At 25.9% G+C, this 17,900-nt stretch overlaps 1 protein-coding gene across 6 annotated transcripts in view; it reads left to right on the forward strand.

Moving 5' to 3' along the window:
- The window catches only part of LOC107455797 (protein phosphatase 1 regulatory subunit 12B), a 173,510-nt gene that overhangs the window by 147,761 nt on the left and 7,849 nt on the right, over positions 1 to 17,900 (forward strand). For 4 of the 6 annotated variants that reach the window (XM_071187599.1, XM_071187598.1, XM_071187602.1 and 1 more), the window contains 3 exons: positions 5,692 to 5,796; positions 8,832 to 8,873; positions 9,555 to 9,605. In XM_071187599.1, the coding sequence (XP_071043700.1) occupies positions 5,692 to 5,796; positions 8,832 to 8,873; positions 9,555 to 9,605 (198 nt within the window). The remainder of the gene's footprint in view (positions 1 to 5,691; positions 5,797 to 8,831; positions 8,874 to 9,554; positions 9,606 to 17,900) is intronic. The other 2 variants (XM_071187601.1, XM_071187600.1) reach the window with 1 other exon arrangement.

Consider the following 17,900-nt stretch of genomic DNA (forward strand, 5'->3'; position numbering starts at 1 on the left):
CCAATGTTTTAAATCAATAATGTTTTATCTTTGTTCAGACGTTTCTCTGTTTGTTACAAATAACAACGCTCTGCTATCATCAGATAATGCTGGAATGCTTGATTCCCCCTATGTAATTGCAGCTTCTCTTGTATTATTTTTTACCATTAAGATCTATGTAAAGGCGACTTTTACTCATATTGTATAATATCGCAAATATGATATAGATCAATGTTGTAAAAAATGCTTTGGTTGTTGATCGATATTTCATAGCATTTACAAACACTGTGGAATGTCAGCCAACATACTCATAGAAAATTAGTATTTGAAAATATTCAGACCTGTTGGTACAACGGAAGCGAGAAAAAACTGGTAGGTAATAAGATCATCTCTAATTTCTTTTCAAAAGAAATAAAATATCCTTCTTAACCAAAACTTTCCTAACACTTTTTGCATCTTTTGCACTTTTTGCATACTTTTTACAAGCAAAATCTCTTTCAGACCTAATTTTTTTAAAAAGATTGGAGAATTTTTTCCTATTAATTAAACACTTCATCATAATTTACTGTCTTCTGGAAAAGAAGCAGTCTTGTATGTATAACTTTGAATCTGTCTTGGTAAGCAGGAATATTTTTTCCCCAAAACTAAGGCAAGGATGAAATGGCTAAGACACCAGTTTTTCTTTTTTCCTTTGTATAAACAGCCTGTTTTAATTTTAATTTGCCATTTATTTTAATAATTTTTGGAATAATATGGAAAATAACTGAAATGAAATCAGACTACTTCCACTTATCTTTTTTGTTTTTTCAATTAAATTCAATATTTGTTTTAACTTTATTTTAACAGTACCTGAAATTTCTGCTTGAAAAAAGAACCTGTAACTAAACCTAGATAAAGAAGTACTGTACATGTAGAGTGAGTGAGAAGAAAAGCATGATTGTTTTAATGTTCTTGTTAAATTTATTTAAAAAATGGCATAGGTTATAACTCAGTTCTTAAATGTTTCCATGATAACATAATAGTAACAAATTTTTTTTTTTAATTATGTCAATCTTCAGTTAAAACATATTTTCTCTTTTTAACATAGACTTCAAAAAGCTGCCTAACGATGCCTTTCCTAATAGTTAATGAATAGAATTTTAAGGCATAATTTATAATTGTGAAGAGGTATGACATATGGCATAATTTTATTTTGTTCCAAACAGTGTGTCCAACTACTTTTTTTCATGTATTTTGACAATAAGAAATAATGCGGAAAAAAAGTACAAAGGTTTTTCCTATTAGAATAGGTAAAAGCTAAAAAACATTAGCATTTCAAAGACAAAGAATTTTAAAAATGGAAAGATCTTGCAGTCAGTTGCATTGGCATTAGTTGAGCATGGAAAAGCCTCGAACTTCAGAGAACATGGAATATGATTTAGTTGTTTTAATTCATTAATATCTATAATCAGTAAAACACAGGAAATAAAATTGATGAGAGCTGTAAATTTCACACTAATGCAATGACATTTAAGAAAAGAAAAGAAGACATTGTGACAGTGGTGCTCCCTCAAGATATTTACAGAGTTTTTCAAGTTTTGTGCATTAACTCACAAGACAATTTTTGGCAGCAACAAAGACAATGTTGAAAAAAAATTTTTTACTCGTATCTCATCTTTATTGTCTTAGATGCCGACCTGTAATCAACAGCTTCTTACAATATTTAAAGCATAAGTGATATAATATATTAAGGTTAACTCAATTTTGCCCACACTTAAGCAATTCACTGCATGATTATTGTGTCTTTTTAATGTATTTAAGTGTGTACATTTATTGTGTGTACATAGTAGTAGATAAAATCAATCAAATCAAATATATTAAATCAATAATAAAATTATAAAGTATAAAACTTACTACCACTAAGTATGCTAAAAAAATCTCCTGATAAATTGGTAGATATATGAATGCAGTTATGAAACATGCTAACTTAAACTTTTAAAACTCAAAATTCCAAATAAACAAAATAGGAATTTGTTATTTTGAATAAAATTTCAGCGTTCAGTTAATAAAATAGTAGCGTTTGGAAACAAAAGAGCTAAGACAATGTACGCAGTTATATATTTATACACAGAAGAATCAACAAAATAAAAACAGTGAAAATACCTGTCTTGTAAAATCAAAAGTCTAAAAGTGGCTATCGTCATTAGAATCTGAGCATCCGGAACCATTGAGTTAGCATTGAGCATCCGATCATTGAAATTTACTGAAGTGTTTGAATATTGATTCCAGCTCTCCTCCATGTATCTTGAAATTTCAAACAATTCCAACGATCTATATAAGGATAGAACCAATCTATTAAAAAAAATTTAACAAGCCAAGCAGTTGAATTTACATTCTTGCACTGTTGATTATCAGTCATCTTAACTTCACATTCTTGCTTTTTACACAGTTTTGGGGTAAATTTTTCTCTGGGGTGGGGGTAAAGCTAAAAATGTAAGTAATTTAAGTATAAATTTTTTTTAAAAAACAGCATGCAAAAGTGCTAAACAAAGTTTTGTTTTAAACTTTATACGATTTAATGTTCCCTACGATGTAACTACTTTAAATTAAAGTGTTTACAAGTTCACTTAAATATAGAGTTAAATTAGAAACTTACTAATTTTTTATCTGCATATCAGTATGCAGAGATAAAAAAAAAATTTTATTTTACAAATTTAAATTAATTACTTTTTTTCTTACTAATTGTTAGGAAGAAATTCTATTACTATTACATTATGAGAGATCAAAGTCTCGTATGAAAATTTTAAAAAACAGTAGCAAATTTACCAATCATAAATTAAAAGACATAAGTTTTAATTAAAATTAAAGCCGAAAAAATATTAAATTTTCACTTTATTTTTTTAAACAAATGCACTATAATCATGTTTATAACTAAATATTATTACTCATTATTATTTTAAAGTGGTAGAATATAAGTGGTAGCTTCATCAAAAAACAAATGTAAAAATGTCATACTTCTTTTTCACCACTATTTGTATTTTAATACGAGGTTTCGACCCCTGAATCATTATTTTCAACTCCTTATCAACTAACCAAACATGGTTTTACTTACATATCTTGAACAACCTATAAGACTTCACTCATTACAGCCATTTGGCAATAAAACTTGCTAGATCTCATATGCAAAAACAAACAAACTGATAGCACAGTTATTTCATTCTTCGTATTATCATTGAGAGACAAAATGTCTATCCATATACTTATTTTGTAAATAAAAATGTTAAATTTTAATCTATGATCGTAGCATTTCTTTAAAAAAAAAACTAAATAATTGATTATGAAATAAGAATATACCCACTGATTTTTCAGCACACATTAAAGATTGATTGAATTAGATTGTTTTTATAATTACCTAAACATAAGCTTAAAAGTTCAACTTATATGAAAAAAATTCATTGAAAAGAATGTCACTAACAAAACTTTTTATATGCAACTTGAAATAAGAAATAGTTTTTTGCTTTCAAACTTTGCATTTAATTATAATTGTATGATGAAAAGTAAAAAAATATAATATACTGTGAATTTTTAAAAAATTCAATCTGAAATAAAACATTATTAAAAGCACTAGAAAATTTTGTACTAGATATCACCATGTTACAGATTAAGCCTACAGCATGGACTAAATAAACGGATTATTAAGTATATAAATCATTCAAATTATTAAATGTATACGTGATTATTTTTATTGTTATTGATTGTTAAATAGTTTTATGAACCATACTAAAAAATATTTAATACCTTCAAAAATTTGCAGCAAGTAATGGTATACCTCTTCTCTCTTCACGGCGTAATGCAAAAAGCAGCTTCATCCATTACATGGTCCATAATATGTAGTTTTATTTACAAATAATTACAAAACAATATTTAATTTTGATTTTTTTTTTACCTTTAAGCAAATTTGAACAATTTTTGCTTTTTAAACTTTTTTCATAGAATTTTATCACTGAATTAGCTTCCTATGAAGTAAATTAACTAACATGAGTTAATTGATAACTTTTTATGAAATTTAGTTATCGATGGACGCTTTACAATATTGTCGCCTGGCTGTCTCAAATACTTTCCACATTCTTTGACGTTCTTAATATCGATCAATATTAAACAAGCATATTACAAAATCTCTGTGCTACTTGGGTAAGCATTGCTATTGCCCTTCTTCATATCCATGTAAGCAAACCACAAACCCCTTCCCCTTTAGATAATTAAGCAATGTTTGAATGCTACCTAATCTGCAGGAGGTACATTTTTTCCTCAGTAATTTGAAATCCTAAAACTTCTCTTGGATAAAAGTACATTTTTTAGATAAAAGAATATTTTATAAAAATTATTTGTATTAATTTTTGTTTTTTAACTTAAACTTATAATTTTAGTGTTATAATTTTTGGTGGGAACTATGGTTAAAAATTGTTTTTACTGTTTTTATTCCAGCCCAATTCCTCATTTTCATTTATAAGAATAAAATAATTGATTTCATAGTCCCTTTTCTTTCAAACGCATTATACGTTCCTCAATGATGATAACAATCCTCTCAAATTACCACAGATCTTACAAAAACATGCTTTTATCTATTTTTTATAATTTATAATCAACTGATTTTCTTTCATTAAAATTTTTTATTTAATAAATTTTAAATTTTCTGAGTCTTGCATGTAGTGATGTTCACTTTAATATGTTCTGCCCACAAAAAAAACCTAATAAATGTGAATTAAATTATTCGATTTTCAAGTTCTAAGCAGTTCAATGTACATGTCTTAAATATGCTAATTAATTAGTGCAAGCAATATGCAACTGTTAAATTAGTCGTAAAAAGTACTATCTCTTACAGAATGTTTTTTTACCCTCAAAACATGATGGTTCAAAGTCAGCAAAGTGATTAAAAGTTTAAACTCTTTTCAGTCTTTGAATAAACCCTTTAACATTTGACACCCTTTAACACTTATAAAACAAATAGTGTTTCAAAGGTATTTTTAAAAGCAATTGTTTGCCCTTCAAATATTTTTTAAATAAATCATTTCTCATTGAAATCGAAGAGTTTCCTCTCATATCTTTTGATGATTTTTGAACTCATACGTATGGTTAAATATGAGTTCAAAATAAGGCTGACATAAAGGTTAAGTTGCCATGATTCTGTTTAGTGTTGATTGAAGCTATACTTACTCCAGTCATGATACACTGAAATATTTTAATTTCTAAACAATTTGCTTCTTGGGACTTTTGATGGCAATGTAATAAGTGATGCTTAGTTTTGTGCCAAATCCAATTGTTTAAAAACATAAAAAAACTTCTTGCAAACACTTTTCTAACTATGCATAATTAGACTTATCTTTATATTATATTTAAAACATATGCTTTAATTCGAAAGTCTTAAAAATTATTCACATTTTTACCTCTTAGGTAACATTACTGAATATAATATCAGCTATGTGTAAAATAATGATTTACACATAACTAGCTTTTTAAAGAATAAGAGTAACAAAGTTTGTTGAAGTCCTTCTAATATTTAAATATTTTTAGCTAGAATATATGCATCAGCTTCATAATTTTTTTAAATAGAATTATATATTGTTCAATGATTTTCTTATTTTTATCAATATCTGTTTTTAACTATGGGTGCATTGTTAATTATTACTACATGTTTCATAGTTTTGAGTTATTTACAATTTTTTCTTTTTGTAGCTTTATGAAGAAGTCAAGAAGGAGAATGACTGCTTAAAAGAAAATTTAAAAAAGACAGAAGAAGAGCTTGAAAAAACAAAAAAACAACTGCAGAAAATGTCACAAGTAATTATTATTCTATTTGAGCATTAATTCAAATAGTATTAACAAAGAATCATTCCAGCAACACTGAAGTTAAACAACTTTTTTTTAATTTACTTTGTGTCCTAATTTTTTCTTGATACAAGTTTAAGAGTCAGGGTTTTCATCACAGGAAAAAAAAAATGGAGAATTTTTCACTTTTTTCTTAAAACAGTGTGAGATTTCTTAAAATTAAGTAAGATTTCTAAAAATTATAAGAGAACACGAATAAAAGCAATGATGATTTATTCTTTAATTATACAATTACAAACATTTTTAATATCTTTTTTTTTTTGATGCATTAAATATTTTTGCCTCATCATCACAAGGAAATATTCTATGTCTATGTTTTTATCAGGCTGCTACTATTTTATTAATCTAATTTAAATTAAAAATATAAGCATAATCCATACTAATGAAGATAAGTTACTTAAATAAAGTGAAAGCATGCTACACTAATTGCACCTACATTTACCCACTCAGCTCTTCAAATGATTCCTTTTTGCAAATGTGTAATTGGTACACAATTTTTTTATGACTATCCTTGTTTCTGAATTTTAGTTTCCGCTTATTCTATTAAAACTTATTATATCAGTACCTTCAATCTGGAAATATATCCAGATTACTGAATTTTATAAATGAAAGTGAGAAAAGAAAACTAGTTGTAAATTAATAATCCAGTTAACATGCAAAATATATAACTAAATCTCCAAACTACAAAATCAGAACAAAAAAAGAAAAAGTAGGTCTTAACTAATAATTTAGTTAATATGCAAAATACATTCAAATTGCAGGAAGAAAAACGTAGCTCTAAACGATTAAATTTAGTTAAAGTGCATAATGTATTAAATTCCCTGAAATACAAAAATTAAATATAAAAGAAAACCTAATAGTAATTTAATTATTCAGTTAAAATAGAAAGTTCAACTACATTGCTAAAGAAAAAAAAAAGGAAAGAGGAAAAAATGTATTTCAGATCAATTCCTTCAGTTAAAATTGAAAGTATATCCAAATCGTGGGCAGTTCGAGGATGTGGCAAAAAAAAAACACACATTTTTAATGGAATAATTCAGTTAAAATGCAAAATATATTAAAAAAAATGAAATATGAAAAAAAAAATAATAAAGATAACAGTTTTAACACAACTTTTCTTCAGTTGAAACGCAAAATATATCCAAACAGCGAACATATCTACAAAAAAAAAAAACACAATATAAAAAATTCAGTTAAAAGGAAACATTTTTCCTTATCAAATTATTGAAATACAAATAGAGGGAAAAGGAAAAGAAAAAACTTTATTCTGTTCAAATTATTCAGTGAAAAATTCAACTAAATCGCTGGAATAAAATAGTTAACTAATGATTCAGTAAAAAAGCAAAATGCATAAAAATCGCTGAAGTATGAAAATGGAAGAAAAGGGGGGGGGCACATTTCAAAAGTAATCAATGAATCGGATAAAATTCAATGTACACAAAAAAGCGAAATAAAAGCACAACGAGGATCTAAGTGAAGAAAAAGTGAGCAACGATCATTTACCTTGAACTTGTATTTAATAAAGTATCAACTGGCAAGAATGATGCTAACCAAACCCTTCTTTGCCTCAACTCGTCAAAAGAACGTTGAATAGATATTACAGGCTATTTTATGGATTTTGTGGTTAATTTTCATTTTCCTAGTGGAACGGAGTTCCCTTTCATAAGTAAATATAGTTTTTGAAATGCAGTTGCAGTAATGTTCGTTTTAGGCAAATTTTTTAAGCATCTGTCATATTTTCTCAGTTCATTTAATACGGAGAATGAAAATACATGAGAAAAATAAACTATTTACTTCGAGTTGCAGAATTTTTAATAAATAGTAAATTAAACTTTTCTCTTTAAAATAATCTTTGACAGTTTTAAAAATAGATTCACGTTTGGTATCTTCAATCAAGCTTCTTGCAAAAAGCATTTCTTGAAATATTTTTTCTTCCTTGAAAAACTGGACGTAGGCCAACAGCAAGGCCTCATTACTTACAAGGTTGACTCATAAATTTGAAGGGAAAATTCATTGGTTATTAAAAGTTTGCCTAAGGAAACTTCAACGTCTTCAGCTATCTTATTAATTGGTTGCCACACTGTATTGTTGCTTAATAGGATATTTTTGATTACATTGAATGGGGCTGGGTGGTGTGAAACTGTTTCTAAAACTTCTTTGACAACCAGCAGTATAAATTTTTCTCTGATGGTATGAAAAATTCGTAGCATTTTGCGATGAGCTTGCTGGAAAACCTGAGACAGAAGGTGCCTTCAGAAACTTGTCCTTGCTGTTCGCGAAAAATGACAAATCTTTATTTGGTTTGTCAGGATGAATTTTTTGCAAATAGGACAGTTTCATTACCTCATTAGATAAAACTTCGTTACAAAGTAAACATATATGTCGTTGAGAGTTTAACGGTGATTGAACAAATCCAAACTTCAAGTATGTGACACTGTATTGCCGACACATCTTTCTGTTAACAAACATTGTTGGCGGAAGCAAAATACAAAAGATGAAAGAAAATGAACTATTCCTCAAAATTAATAAATAATTTACGCTAAATAACTGATTTGTGCCTGCACCTGGCCCAAAAAAAATATGAAATCGAATCGAAACTGGGGGGAAACACTGACAAATCCAACATTCATCCTAAAAACTCATGCACTTTGCCAGATAGCTTAAATGTGGCAAAAGCAACTGACTCATGCTTTGGATTGGAGAATAGATGTCGCATAAGTTCGTTTTATTGCTGGTGCAAATGCTGAATTGGATAATCTAAATTTGTTATACTAATTTAATCTTTTTTTTCTTTAATATTAATTTTATTTATTAAATTTATATGAATTTAATTATTTTATTTGGGAGTAAAATTAAATTTGAATGACCAAACTTGCTCATCACCAAATTATATTGATGCTAATAATTATAAATAGTAATTTAAAGTTCTTTCAATGTTTTTTTTTTCAACTTTCAAATTGATTTTCAATAACATGATTTATTTTTAGAATAATACTTCAAAGTCTTCACTGAGTGAAATTGAGAAAAAGGTAGGTTCAGAAAGGAAGCTTATAATATTTTATCCTACTTTATTCACTAATTTATTATCTGAATAAACATAAATTTTAACTAAGTCCTGTTTTTTTTTTTCAAACTAATAAAATGCTGTAAAAAAACTATTTTTGTTCAAATGATATTGTTTACTGTTGAAAACATTGTTATTTTAAACTCATTTATCAATTTGTTGCATTATAATAAAGTGATCACATTTGTTAGATTAATGGTGAAGCATAGTTTTTAAATTAAGACATAACAAAACAACTTTGTTAAAATTTGTAGAACAAGTCAAAAAAACTTTATGTTAATAAATCTAATAATTTAAAAATTTCGAATTAGTCTTAAAATGTATTTTTTACTAGTCAAAATAAAATATTGCTAACAAGTAAACAACTTTTTTCTACAATTATTCATAAGTAATTTTTTTCACCCAAAAATCTTTTTCTATAATTTTGAAGAAATGTCAGACAAATGTTGTTAAGTTGGTTAGTCTGATCCAAACAATGACCACTTAGTCATTACATGATGCCGTTTATCTATATAATAAAACATTAGATATTTTTAATAAAATTTTTAGTAAGCAAAAGTATTTTTTAAAATCCTTAATCTTATTGTACTGTGTAAGGTACATTATATGTAAAGTTACTAAAATACTGTTTCTAATCATACTGTAGGAACGAAGAAGTCTAGAAAGAAAAATATCTGAAATGGAAGAAGAAGTTAAGGTAAATATGTTGTTAATTTCTTTTGCATGTTACTTATTTTATGTTTAATTAATTTTGCTTGGTTTTATCAACAACTTATTTCTAGTTTGTTTAATTATATGTCGATTGTGAGAAATGAATAATAATTATTACAATTCTTTCGATATAATTAATTATTTTGGTTTTCAAAATGCATGATTTTATTCATGTTTTTGTGTGTGATGCTGACAGTACCTTAAGTATTTTAAATATGCAATTCTATCTGGTGCTGTTTATAGTTTTAAGGTTTTAGTTGATTTTTTAAAGTCAAACCCAAGTTTAACCCCCACAAGAAATTCACGGTTGTGTAACTAGCATATTGGGTGCCCTTGGCGTAATAAAAATTTGCAGCCTTTTTTAAATCTGAAAGTCGTCATTTCAAAGCCCATTAGTTTTCTTTGTGAAGCCATAATGAAATATTACTGTTTTAAAAAATTTTATTAGTCAAGGGGGAAAAATTATAAGAAAACACCAATTTTACTGTCAATTATAACTTATTGAAACACTGACTAAAAGTGATCAATATGAAATGATAAATTAAACAGAAAAAAATAATAGCCGCAATCAAGCAATTTTCTCCTGTACATATCCATTTTGATCCACTATGAAAAACCTATTACCATAGTACAGGAGTACCTATATTATGTTTTGTACCTGTTAAAAATTTCAGCAATAACCAAAATACCAGAAGTACTAATTACCAATTGTAATTAAGCATTATTGGGGCCAATAATATATGGTGATTAGTTTGCAGTTCCTCTTCATGAATCAGTACCTTTTTCTCTATTGGCATTGTTTTTAGTACAAAACATATTTTCTTTATTTCAATTACTGTTGATTTATAATATTTTAATTCTATGGAAGCACGTTTTAGAAACACAGCCATAAGCAAAACAAACATGTGTTTTCTGATAACTTTAGGAATACTAATTCAATTTCGTAGCATTGATCTGCCAGCCATTCAAATTAATAACTGAGCTTGTAAAAATAAGTAAACATTTTATGAATACGCAATAAAATCTTAAACAAAATCGTCTGCAATTTTATTTATAATAAAGCCTTATGCTGAAGAAATCATTTTTCAAACAGCTCTTAAAAATGGACTAATGGAAATTTTTAAATAATTCTTCGGATAGGGGACTAAAATTGCTCCTTGTAGTTGATGTCCTAATTTCAGAATGCCAGCACCAATGGTTCCGGAGGTTTTAAAAGATTTGAAAGAGCATTAAGCTACAAGGACTGACATTTCAACACAAAAAAAAGTTTTAAAGCAAAATTTTTTTGTTTTTAAATTTTTTTATGAATTTGATTATTTTGGACGATGCTATATCTTTAACAGTATATGTTTTTAACGTATACTGTTAAAAATATTGGTCAAATTTATAAAAACCTTAATAAGGTGTTTACATTTGATTGGCCAATACCTTTTTACTCAAAATTAAGATTAATATATTACTTTTAGATTAATTTTTCAACTTACAATGTTAACCTCCTGACTATAGATAATCTTTTTTTTAACTATATACAGACATGGGAACATTATTTTTTAAATGTAACAAGTAAAAGTGCAAATACTTAAAGCAATAGTGACAAGTGAAATGTTAAAATTTTAATTTTGAAAAGTAACGAGCAAAAAGTATAAATAAAAAAGTTCTGATTTTAATGTACTTTTTGAAGAAATCAAAAATTCAAAATAACCATGAATATAAACAAATGAAGGAACAAAGTATAAAAAATTTAATTGAAAATATATTGCATTTTAATTTAAGTGTTATAAATTTTATTTAAATGTATAAATTTAATTTAAATGTAGAAAAATTTTAAATAATTCATTGAAATAGAGAACAAGAAATCAAAATTCAAAGTTTGCATAAGCAAAAAATTTTTTAAATTTATCTTAATTTTTGTTTTAAATTCCAAATCTTTAGAAATTTTGGTAATTGCCAACAAGTAATGAATTTATTTGTGAGACAAACTCGATTAATATTATAACTTTTGTTTTAAAAAATTAATTAAATATAAAAATTGTATTCATATGCCTGAACTGAATTAAGAGTTATCTTTCATTAATGAACGAATTTTTCAAATTTTGAATTATATTAATTTTTCAATTTGCAATATAGATATGTCATATTGAATATGTATTAAAGAAATATTTTTCAATATGTTACATTTTTGCTACAAATACTTGTACTTTTTCAATGAAAAAAGTAACTAAAAAGCTACTAAAAGTACTAAATTTTATAAGTAAGAAAGTATAAGCAAACGTACATGATTTTTACTTTCATTACAAGTAACAAAACTAAAAGCATTGCAATGTATGTATATATTTTCTATTTAGATATTGTTAGTTAGACCATATTTAGTATTTCTATACAATTATTGATACGTGTATAATTTTTCTTGTTCTAAGCTATCTTTCAAAGCAACTTTTATCCCACTAGTAATTTTAAAATGTGAACATACTGTTTTTACTAGTCTAAAAGTTAAGCTTGTTTTGCTCGAAAATTTAAGTGTAAATTCTGTATAATAATAAATAACTGAAACAAAATACTTTCCTGAGCAAATGTACTTCATAAAATAACTAGTTTTAATCATCCAAGACATAAATATAAAGAAACAGGAAGAAAAAAGATACATCTGGGTGTCATAGACAAAACTATAAATTTAAAGAGCCACTCTATCACTTGGCATTAAGCAGTGAATTGGGAAAAGCTACACAAAAATTTGAAACGGTCAATACTAGACTTTTCCGCTGCACATTAATCTTATCATTTTTACATATTCAGGACCCTTTACCCCAAAAGAAAAGAAATTATTCTGAAATTCTAGTATAACCAACCTTTTAAAATAATTTCTAGCCAGGATATAGGAAAATATATCTTCTATCTTTGCGTTTACGTCATCTTTGCATCCTCTTCAGTTTGCTCCTTCCATTTGTTCTAGGTCTTCCTTTGGATCTCAACCCTCCCAGTTTTTCTTCTAATAATCTTTTTCTGAGTCTTTTCTTAGGACATGTCCAAGCCTTTGGATTCTTTTTATGCATATCCTTGTTACTATGCCTGGTCTCTTATATTTGCCATAAATCTCTTTATTTGTTCTGATCTTCCAATGCCCATTTTCACAAATGTCACTGAAAATCTTCCATAAAATTTTCCTTTGGAGTCCATGTCTTAGATCCTATTGGTTTAATTATTGCTCTATAAATAAAAATTTGAAATTTAATGTATACTGTCTTAAAATTTTTTGTAAAGAATAATAACATCTGTTTCCAGCAGCTATCCTTGTTTTAATTCCTAGAATCTTATTAGTTTATGTAACTAGCTATTCCAGGCATTTTAATTATATTATTCTTCCATAGTAATTTTTTTCATAGTTACGATAATTGATATTTTGGTATTTTTCATTATTTTCTGTTTTTATTATATATGTTTTAGAACTTTAACATGTAAGCCGATTTCTTTTGAGCATGTAGGCAGATCAGGAATGCATTTTGGTTTCTGCTTAGCAGTACTAAACTATCAGTAAATACGAAATATTGTCAGGTACAGGGGTTGGACAAAATAATGGAAACACTTCTATACTAACATATTTTTTGATCTTTAATTTTCGTTATTCTATGTAATAATTGCACAAAATTTCATAAACCTAGCTTAAACATTTACGGCGACATTTTTATAAAAAAAAAACTAATTTTTTTGTCTTTAAAAATATTCAATAAAATTAAAAAACTTTTGAAGCAATTTAAAATTAATTGCTAAATTATTGCTGTAAAATTTGATAAAAAGTTGTTTAAAACTGTGCAAGATATGAGTAATTAAAATAGTCCTTTTATACAGCGCATGCATGGAAAAAATTTAAATCTGTTTTTTCTTTATTTTATGGTGAATCATATTTAGCAACTAATAAAAAAAAGTCCGATTTCAATATTTTAAAAATCTAAAAAGTTTTTAAGCAATTTTCTAAGTAGTTTTCGTACTTTTACAAAGAAAGCTCAAAATGATGAGGGGTTTTCCATATACTTTATTTGTGCTATTAACAAGATTTATTAAAAATGATACTGGCATTGTTGGGAATGATCTTCCATAAAAGTGTCTTTTTTTTGGGCAAATTTTCTTTCCTTATACAATCATATTTAGTTGTGAATTTTGTCTTATAATACAAAATAATATTTGTAGAAAACTCCTTATCTTTTTGAGTTTTTTTTTAAAGTGCGAAACTACTTAGAAAATTGCTTGAAACTTTTTAAATTTTTAAGGTATTCAAATTGGACTTTTTTCATTAGTTGCTAAATAAGAGTCACTACAAAAGTATGAAATTTTTTTTGCATATGCACAGTATAAAAGTACTTCTTTAATTACTTATATATTGCACAGTGTTCAACTTCTTTTTTTGAAATTTTAAAGCCAAAATTTTGGAATTAATTTTGAATTGCTTTCAAAATTTTGTTTAATGTTATTAAATATTTTTAAAGTTATAGCAAAAAAACGCTTTTGTAAAAAATTTAATTTTTGTAAAAATGCTTATATCTCCATAAATATTTAAACTAGGCTTACAAAATTGTGGGCAATTATTCCATATAATAACCAAAGTAATTGTTACAAGTTATAAATTTATTGCTACATTTTTTGACAAAGGGTGTTCAAAAACGCTATTTTCTGTTTGTAATTTATTGTTGATCCTTCAAACCTCTGAAAGCTTTGAATTTCATTGATAAGTAGGAGAAATTGCATGATCTAAATGTTTCTGAAGTTATAAAAAGATTCTTTAAGTATTTCTTGAGAAATATGAAGAAAATATAATAGTATAGATGTGTTTCCATTCTTTTGTCCATCCCCTAAAAAGGTCAAATGAAATATTGACATTAAAAATAAAACTTTATTAATAAAATGTTTCATGCAGTTAATGAGAATTTGCACCCTACTATGTTTGGTTATTTTTTCATACTTCTTAACTTGATACTTCTACAGTAGTGATTTATTTAGATTAAAAAGCTAAACTGATGAAGACAAGTGCGAAATCTCACCTGTATTCTTCTCACATCTGTGACTAGTTTGACAAATAGGGAGTGCTAAAAACTTGCAAAACAAATTCAAAATTTTCTAAAGAAAGATAATCTTTTCATTTACTTTTTCTAAATGACGGGTGTTTTTTTTTTTTTTTTTTTTTTTTTTTTTTTTTTTGGAACATATTAGGTGCACTATGAAGCATTTCTGAATGAAAGTAATAAAACAATGTTTGCATTTAAAAACTTGGCTTCTAGAAGATTCTTTATCTTGTTTTCTTTTTCCTGTTCATTGCTTTAAAATGGCAGGGAAGTATTTTTTCCTTATAGTAATCAAGCATAATACTTTACTTATTGTGTGCGACAGGCGTTAATTTTAAAACGAAGACTAGATAAAAAATAAACTTTTTTAAAATAGTAAAAGCATAAAAAAGACTGAAATTGTTTCACAGTTGCATGCAGGTCTTGCTTAGATAGTAGGTGGGAGTCATAAATGTTAGAATTAAATCTTGAAATTCTAGGCTGGAATTCAACTGAATGACTTAAGACACGCCACTCGCCAGCTATGGCTGTCATAAATTCAGGACATTACTCTTCTTGCCTTAAATAGCTATTCAAGTGAAACCCTTGGCTCGAATCTTACGTTGAAGACAGGGATTTTTTTTTATCCATTTCTCCCTACAATCTACTATGATGTCAAAATATTTTTATCCAATCAGATATTTTGTACAGTAAGTAAACAAGAAAATTATACATTAATGGCATCTCGTGTATTAAAGCTTGAATCAAAGACTGATGATTATTTTTTTCTCTATATTTTTATCTTTTTTACTGATTTTTCTTAGTTAGATTTTCCTTAGTAATATTTTAATACCAATGGTATGTATTTTTTAGTAATTTTAAATATTAATTTCGATTTTCATTATTTGTCTTTTAAAAAAAATATATTATTTAACAATAAAATTAAAAGAGCTAATTTCTTAACTCAAATTTATTAGTAAATCCCAAGTGAAATAGTATTAAGCTATCAAAATATGAAAATGAAAATTCTATTGAAAATTTTCCAGATTCATTTTTTAAAATAAATACACAGAAACTATAAATGCATTTGGAAGTGCTTGTGAATTTTTTTCATGATTTTGAGTACTGAATATTAGAAAAACTGTAAAGTTGTTCTTTTTTTTTTTTTTAATTTTTTGAAAATTAACAACTATAAATTCTTAAGATTATTTTTAATTCATAAATTTACATTAGGTAACATAAATAATGAAATCTGTATAAAAAAATATCTATTGAGAAATACCTTTGGCATATTATCTAAGATTTGTTTTGAGTTTTCATGCTTAATATTATTTATTTATGAAAATTAGTATTTTATTTGTAAGTGTGAATTTTACATACAATAAAGCCAATTTAAAGTTTGATCATGATATTTATGAATTTTTTATACACACATAAAACAAGCCATCAACTAAATGTACAATTCATTTAATACATTACAATAAATAAACCAATAAATCATAATTAATAAAAAATAATTGCAAAATATGCAAAAATTGATAACTTTATGAATAATTACTCAAATTTTAATAAATTTTAAACACTATTACCTAACAATAAAACACAGTCTATGCAACTTCGGATATAGGCAAAAATTATATACTGGATTTCATTATGTGTATTAAAATAAGTCAACAAATTTCTGCTATTGTGTATGGAAATTTTTTAATCCCACCATCACAAAAGCATAAATTACCAAGCAGTTAAGTTTCATAAATTCTCTTAATAAGTTTACATCCAGAAACAGCAGTTTGTCTGTAATGAAATAAGTTCACAAAAAAATAAGACAGAAATTTTTTTTTTAATTAGTTTAACCAAGGTTTTTTTAGACCTGTAGGTCATTAGCTGTTAAAATGTCTAACATTAAATCTAAAACAAAAAATACCAAGTAAAATGAATTATGATAAACCCAGAAAGTTACCATTTTAAATTTTTCAGTATAAGTACCTATTCGCGCCAACTACAATCATCAAGATGCCAAAGAATGTAACTACATTTTCCAGTCTATTTCTAAATATATATCAACTAAACATAATTGCATAACTAAAATTCTTTTCAATATTATCAAATACCTTAACTAATTTTTTTGGAACAGTGTGCACAGAATAAGATAATTAACATAAAATAAAAAAAAAATTTTATGAAGTGAATAAAATTAACTCAACATAAGATCTACATAAATATTTTATAAACAAACATACTTTTAAGATATGTTTATTAAAAGACAGAAACAGTTGAATTTGACACATTTTGAAATGCACTCAAGGATCAGTTTTGACTTCATAAAACGTGGCATCAAAATAATTCATATCCTATATATTCAAGTTAAACTAAATTCTGTACCATAGTTAGTTATAACAAAAAATTTTACAACTAACTCTACAGTAAAAATTAAGAAAAATAAAATTTAACAGCCAAAGAAATTTATACATCATGCGAATATTTTTAATGAACATATAAGTTTAAAAAATCAATTACTGTATTTCTGAAATTGTCGAACATGTTTTATATTAAGACTTTGGTAAGTCCTTGATGCAAAACCAACTTTTCTACGTAAATAAATGAAAAAAAATAATGAAAAAAATTGGACATAGTATTTTGTTATTAGATTACTATTTTTATTTCAAAATTCATAAATTGTAGAGCATATTTTGTTATATAACCTGAATATCTGGAAGCAACAGTTAAATGCAGTAAAATATGGAATTTACAAAAACATTTTACTCTAAACAAGTTCTAAGTTATTAACAACTAAATAACGCAAATAAATTATTAACAACTAAATAACGCTAAACCAAGAATTATTAAGTAGGATAGATTTTATAGATCTAGGAACTCAGATAAATTATCAGCATGCATATTAATAACAAATAAGCATCTGCACTTACTTCTTCAATCATCTTTTGTTTATGAATTCATAATAATAAAAATTACAAAATGTGTATTGATAAAATTTTAACTGAAATTCTCTTGGTTATCAAATAAATTACTGTCTGTATTAAATGTGTTTCTTTAACAAAAATTTTATATTTGATAATAGCTTCAGTTTAAGACATATAGTAAACAAATTTGTTGAAGATATTAAAATATTCTGATAAACTTTCCATGTAAGAGAAAAGTTTAATATGCACATATAAAACAATAGAACTCTTGGATTATTCCTAAGTTTAGGAAAGGTAATATTTTACATACTTATTTTGTTTGAAAAAATA

This window comes from Parasteatoda tepidariorum, chromosome X1 (assembly GCF_043381705.1).
Source record: "Parasteatoda tepidariorum isolate YZ-2023 chromosome X1, CAS_Ptep_4.0, whole genome shotgun sequence".
Classification (NCBI taxonomy): Eukaryota; Metazoa; Arthropoda; class Arachnida; order Araneae; family Theridiidae; genus Parasteatoda; species Parasteatoda tepidariorum.